General features: G+C 44.7%; 1 protein-coding gene across 1 annotated transcript in view; it reads right to left on the bottom strand.

Moving 5' to 3' along the window:
• The window catches only part of kcnip3a (Kv channel interacting protein 3a, calsenilin), a 74,015-nt gene extending 67,305 nt beyond the window's left edge, over positions 1–6,710 (bottom strand). Inside the window, exon 1 of the mRNA XM_076270486.1 lies at positions 6,621–6,710. Within this exon, the coding sequence (XP_076126601.1) occupies positions 6,621–6,626 (6 nt within the window). The 5' untranslated portion in view covers positions 6,627–6,710. The remainder of the gene's footprint in view (positions 1–6,620) is intronic.
• Positions 6,711–7,328: the final 618 nt, after the last annotated feature.

The following is a 7,328-nucleotide window of genomic DNA, read 5'->3' as shown; positions in this document are numbered from 1 at the left end:
TAGTCTTGCATGCTGCACTGTTTGTAGGCCAACAGTGACTTTGGCGGGTTAAATGATTGCAAAAGACATGCTGAGGTGAGTTTAACAAGTGTCATTTCATCTGCATATTATTCCAGACTAGCCTACTGGCTATTTGCCAAGGCTACATAAAGACCAAACTACCAAAATCTACATATTTTATTATCACAATTTCTAATAGGCCTTCCTTATTTGGTGTGCTGAGTAGAGACAATTAATTAACAAACATAGGCTATTCATCACTATTTCAGTATCTAAGAAGGCTAAAGTAATTTTTTATTGATATTTATTTAATTTTTTATTTATTTACTTTTTTTTTATTTTTATTTTTTTTTTGGGGGGGGGGGGGTACCTCCCTGAAATGGCTTTTTGCAGGTTGGGATGTCTGCAACATGACAATATCAACATCAGTTGAGGGCTGCAACTTCACTTTTTAAATGACAATATCCTGGCCAGACTACTGTTGTCAGTGATATAAGTATTTGAAATGAACACAATTTCTTAATGTCTAGTGACATATCAGGGCCATTTTATGATTAATTGAAATATATGTCTTACATACGGTTCCTTTAAGGAAGGACTACTTTTTCTCCCCTTCACCCCCTCTCCAGGCAGGTTGATATGCACCCACCAATCAGAGAGATGTCCGCATGGGCAGGGCACACTGCCTTTCCTGGAGCATATGGACCCTTTCAAGAGAGTTCCATTATCAGCATCAGTTGGCCCCACAAGGCTTCAGTTTTAACATTCCATATGTTATCTTAATGCAGCGGAAGTAGATTGGGAACCAAATAGAACGTTCAAGCATTGTTTTTGTTTTTATTGTTGAAAGGGGTTATATTCTGCAACAACCACTAAGACTGCCTGCCTGCGTGTGGACTGTGTCCAGAATCACGGTGTCTTTCCTGTGACATCGACTAACTCCACCTGCAAAGTGTAATGTGTTCCATTGGCCTGATTTACATGCTCACGGAGATAACAGGTCTGTGTGGAGGCCCAAGTGATTTATATGGGGAAACCCGACCCTGCTCTACCACTCAGATCAATACACTCATCAGTGTAACCACACACACGCGCACACACATACACACACACGCATACGCACACACACACGCACACACACATAAACACACACACACGCACACACACACACACACGCACACACGCATACGCACACACACACACACACACACACACATACGCACGCACACACACACACACACACACACACGCATACGCACACACACACAAACACACACGCACACACACACACACACACACACGCACACACGCATACGCACACACACACAAACCCACACACACGCTCACATTGGGTGGGTGGGTTGGAGGCTCACTGGGAAGCTGTTGAAGACCCTGGAAACAGGCCAAGAACTATTACTTCCACTCAGTGGTATAATGACAAAGTTTTTGTCTTTATATCTTTACAGATACACTGTTCATGTTTTGGATTCTCTCCGGCTGTAATGCGACACCTTCTTTTCCATTAAGCAGCACCTGTCAGGCAGAAATAGAATTCCAGCACTGCGGAGGCGTAGCCCCCTTTCATTTATTTACCTTGCTGGAAAGGTAATTATGTAAGCCCTGTAAAATATGCATGATAGCTCCAGACGGCACTGGAGACGTTGTTAAAGAAACGTTTATTAATTCCGCCACGCTAGAGCAGGTTGCTCTTCACACCAATCATCTGAGAAACTCATTCCCACCACCCACCTTCTCCACAGAGATGCACATTTCCACTCTTTGCATCTCCCCTGCATGGCACACACTCCCTCTGATGTTCTGCTAATCCACCTCTACACACACACTGATGTCTGTTTACTAGCCTCTACTGTTAGGGGCTTGTTTGTCTTGGTAGAACGAAGGTTAGTTCAAATTCGCAAACACACTGTAGACAAACTGTTTGCAGTCAGTTTTCTGCTTGACTTGAGTTCACCACAAATGTTTACGACGACCCACTAACAGCCCGAGAAGGTAGTTCTCCACGGAAATATATGGGACCTGAACTAAATGTTCCCATGGAAATGGTACGTTTACAAAATTGTTCATGTTCAAAGAAAACATCAACACAAACGTTCACCTTTATTCAAACATTCACCTTTATTCAAGGAATCTGAACAACCCTCAGGCAATTCATATTCTACAACCAGGCATGGTAGAACTACAAGGGAGAGGTTGTATGGTAACCATGGAAAATGTATGTTTACATAAAATGGTTCCAATCTAACATGGTAGAGCAATCAGTGAAATGGAGGATGGATGCGTTACACACATTCGATAGACTTTCCTCACATAGATACTGTTGCTAAGGTAAGACTGGACAAGAACCAATCTGGCGCTAGACTTTGCAAAATGTCTGTTACAGGAGAGTCATCTGGAATTTGGAAAGGCATTTGGAATTTGTGCTGTCAAGTAAAGTTCCCACATTCACCGATCCAACGTGTAGCCACAGTATAGCCACATGAGAACAGAATAATGGTTAGTGTCTCATCAGTCCTGGGTCATAACTCTGTCGATGATCTTACATGGTCCACTTATTATTGATCTGTAAATGATCTGCACACAAACCAACTACCGGTATGTCCCAGACCTTACATGAGTCAAATGACTGTAATAACACGTCATGTAGTAAAACACACAATGAAGCACGCTGGCCTGAAGATAGAACTTCAGAATAAAGAACTATAGAATATTGAACTCTACCGGGTCAGAATATAGAACTTCCCCAAGTCAGAATGTAGAACTTCTCTGGTTTCCATGATAAGAAGATAGAACTTCTCCAGGTCAGAAGAGAGAACTTCCCATGATTAGAAAATAGAACTTCCCATGATTAGAAAATAGAACTTCCTATGATTAGAAAATAGAACTTCCTATGATTAGAAGATAGAACTTCCTATGATTAGAAGATAGAACTTCCTATGATTATAAAATAGAACTTCCTATGATTAGAAGAGAGCACTTTCCCGGATCAGAAGATGAAACTTTCCGAGATCGGAGTCAAGAGTTGTCCTGGCCCAGACAGCGTGCCTATCGGCTCAAGTGACTGCTGTCCCACGTGTGCTTACCTGGCCAGCAGCGTTGCCGGCAGCCCTGACAGGTGTGCGGTCAGTGATGGTTTGACCCCCACTCTTGTGCAGTTTGTTTCTCATTTCCTCTCTCCTCTCTTTCACTGGGCTCAGCTTTCACAGCCAAATTATTCATGAGACACTGTCTGATCCCCTCCTGTGGTCTATTACAACAAACCTGTATATGTGTGTGTGTGTGTGTGTGTGTGTGTGTGTGTGTGTGTGTGTGTGTGTGTGTGTGTGAGAGAGAGAGAGAATGAGAAAGAGAGAGAGAGAGAGAGAGAGGGAGAGAGAGGGAGAGAGCTCTAACCTGTTACAGTAACATGGGGGTCGAAACGAAAATTAACACATACAATAATGCACGCACAACGCACACATCGCACATCACACATACAATGCACCCATCACACATACACACACACACACAAACACACACCACACACACACACATCACATACACACTCAGCGTAACTATACCGTCCAAACTCCTTGTTCACTAATCTATGGGGATTGATCTTGGGAGCAAAAAAACACACCTCTCCTCATCGTCTCTCGGTGATTCCACCGGGGGACTCCGAATGACACCTATTTCATCAGCTGCTGCAGAGGAACAACAGCGACTTGCTCTCCCACAGGCGCTCCCTGTGTCTGAGCACCAGGACATTTCTGCTCAAACGAGCGACACAACACCATGCTACACAACGCATGTACTGCATACCCCACAGTATTACTGTGGCATAAACAGACACACACACACACACACACACACACACACACATAGACACGCACACACACACAAACACACACACGCACACAAAGACACAGACGCACGCACGCACGCACCACGCAGGCACGCACGCACACAAACACACACACACACACACACAGTTCAGCAGTCACACAGTCACACACTAAAGCAAAAGCACAACAAACCCACAGATGCCAGACAAGCCAGACACAGAGAAGCATGAAAGCCGAAGTGAGTTTCAGCCAGACATGCAGTTTCACACACACATCCTTCCATAAACATAAACACAAACACAAACACACACACACACACAAACACATACACACACACACACACACACATGCACACATGCGGTTTCACACACACTTCCTCCCTTACGTCCGCGTTAACGTGTGTGATATCACGTCATAGGTAATACATAGTGGTGTTGGTAATGTAAATGTGCAGACACGCACAAATAAATACGCTCTCTTTCTGCTCTGCTGGGGAGCAGTGTGAGCAGCTTGTATATTGCCACTGCAAACAGTTCTACATTGAGTTTATCCCTGCGTGGTAAATATGACTAATGCTAACAGCCCACGACACTCAAATGTTGACGTCTCAGGTCAACCACTGCTGGCCTGAGGTCAGTGAAGTCTTTGCCTCCTGTCACTCCGGGCAGGTAGTGGTTAATGGTTAAAGGTCTGGAATGGATCCAGCTCTGATCTGAGTCCAAGATCTTACCTGTGTGAGTGTGTGAGTCACCTGCTCTCAGGTGGCCGGCAGTAAGAGAGAGCACACGTTAATTGGGAAACTCTTGGCAGACGTAATTAATTAATTAGAAAGTTCTTAAGTGTCCCTCTGGTACAGCTGAAACTAAACCCTGAGATTAAACACACATAGATGCATTCATATGCACACACACACACACAGACACACACACAAACGGTGGGCAGCCGTGGCCCACTGGTTAGCACTCTGGACTTGTAACCGGAGGGTTGCCGGAGGGTTCGAGCCCCGACCAGTGGGCCGCGGCTGAAGTGCCCTTGAGCAAGGCACCTAACCCCTCACTGCTCCCCGAGCGCCGCCGTTGTAGCAGGCAGCTCACTGCACCGGGATTAGTGTGTGCTTCACCTCACTGTGTGTTCACTGTGTGCTGTTTGTGTTTCACTAATTCACCGATTGGGTTAAATGCAGAGACCAAATTTCCCTCACGGGATCAAAAAAGTACTTATACTTAAACACACACAGTCATACACCTTCACACACAGACAAAACACAAACAAAAACACACACACACACAACACACACACACATAAGCATGCAAACACAAACACACACCCCTACATACACGCACAAACACAAACAAAAACACATGGATGCACACACAGAGACACAAGTGGCAGTTTTGGCGAGGACAATAGCTGAGTCTGATCAGATCAGAGACCACATCAATGATCATCAGACACCCACGACTATACTCTCAAACCCGACTGTACTGCACCACCCGCAAATTCACAAACACAAACACACACACACACTATACAGTAAACTCTCAAACCTGACTGTGCTGCACCACCCCGAACTCACAAACCCAGAAATGAGATAAGGAAATAAACACGAGGAAATAAAGTAGTTCAATTACTGTACATGTTTGTACTGTACAAGCTAGCACCATGTCATGCTTCCAATTCCAAAGCAATGAAGGTTTCTTATAACAACTTCAGTATGCATATCACTGTTAATATAGTGCTATAAATGTGGCATAAACAAATTGCTTTTGAACAGGAGCTGGGAAATGGCCGTTATGAGAACCCCATGGACTCTGCTCTAAAATTGAAAGTTTATGTTAGTTTATGTTGTTTATGTTAGACTATTCACTATTCCTCATTTTGAAAGTTGCTTTGGATAAAAGTGTCTACTAAATTAATAAATGTAAATGTAAACCACTTGGTAAACACACATAAGCACTCATACTAACATTCACACACCAGCACCACTCTGTCAAAGAGTATTCATTCTTGCTAAGTAGTGTGGACATCCAACTGAGCCATACATTAACCTTGAGTCACGTCACTTTCAAGCCATCCTGAAGCGTCGCACGCCTTCTGACAGCTGTCAACAGACCACGAGCTCACCCTCCCCACCCACCCTCTCTAAAAACACCAGACGCCTCGCTGACCTGCTTCCCGCTGCGGCCCCGCGGAACATGTGTCCTGTGCGCCTAGCAGTGCGAATATGCAGAGCTGCGTGGCGGCTCTCTCTCTCTCTCTATTACACACACACACACACGCACCCCGGATTTCACTGGATTAGAACTTGCAATTTAATGAAAGGGATTTAAACTCCGCACAGAGAGTAGGCTAGCAGACACGCGAGAGAGAACAGAGCAGGCGATAATAAAATGGTTAGGAGTGCAAAAAGAAACAAAAAACGTGTACTCTCTTCTCACATAACGAAGTGTGTAGCAGCAGTCGGAGGACACTCCCGGAGAAACCCGTGGTCCGTTAAAAGTGCCTCAGCTGTCTCTTGTATGAGCGCCAAAATTATGTAACTTCATCAAAGCTATCTGTTCCGGTCCAAAGGTTACAAATGAACAGAACCATATATAAAAAAACAATATTTCCATAAATATACGATTTGTTTTAATCCCTGTGTTATAATTGAGAGAAGCGATAAGTCATTACTATCAACTTTTCACCAAAATCACGAGCCATTCGTTCAACTGTTGATCATCACAAAATATGGTCACTTCCCTCGCGCACCGGAGAGAATGTAAAATCGTTCCTTACCTGCATTCTCTCCGGTGTTTCAGATCAGAGGAGCAAGAGGGTCAGCTGGTTTCCACCGGGCACTGAGACCGTTGTCTAGCGTGCAGCCACTCTGTAAACGGAATGCAAAGGAATGCCCGCGCTCATCCCTGTACGCTGGGAAGACGGGGGAGGGGTAAGAGGACCAAGAGAAGAGGAGGAGATGAAGGGGAGGAGGAGGAGGGAGGAGGTAGTGCGCTTCTCCGTTATCCATCGGTCGGTAGCCTTTTCCACCTGCTAACTGACTCCAGAGAGCAGTGCGCGTATAAGAGACATGCAGCTCTGTTTCTGGCGCAATTTACTAGTTTAACACCACAGCAAATATCATCCATCAGTGATGGAAAAGCAAAAGAGATTGGGGTTGAAATGCAAGAAGACTTCCTATTTGCGTGAAGCATGAAACTAACAACATAGGCCTCTTTGGTAGTTGATAGTGATTTGTTGCACAGAATGTACAATATTCGTGTTCATTTTTTGTTAGGTTATAAAAGTCGCATTGCCTCGACTTTCCCTTTGTTGTGCTTACTTAAGACCTGCATATTGAACACTTTAGGGGGAAGACCGCGCATTTGTATCCAGAATGTTATTAAAGAAAGTCCCAGAGATTCCTCCGTAGCCCACTGCTCGATCAAATCAATTTGAGCGACCTTGATTCCCACGGTGGCGGCAGCTGGAGGATGAGATAGAGAG

This window comes from Alosa pseudoharengus, unplaced genomic scaffold, assembly GCF_046254945.1.
Source record: "Alosa pseudoharengus isolate Yale_2024_CS ecotype anadromous, Long Island Sound unplaced genomic scaffold, YU_APseudo_1.1 YU_APseudo_1.1_scf_6, whole genome shotgun sequence".
Classification (NCBI taxonomy): domain Eukaryota; kingdom Metazoa; phylum Chordata; class Actinopteri; order Clupeiformes; family Clupeidae; genus Alosa; species Alosa pseudoharengus.
The sequence above is the reverse complement of the archived record's forward strand: the minus strand, read 5'-3'. Positions and strand labels throughout refer to the sequence as shown.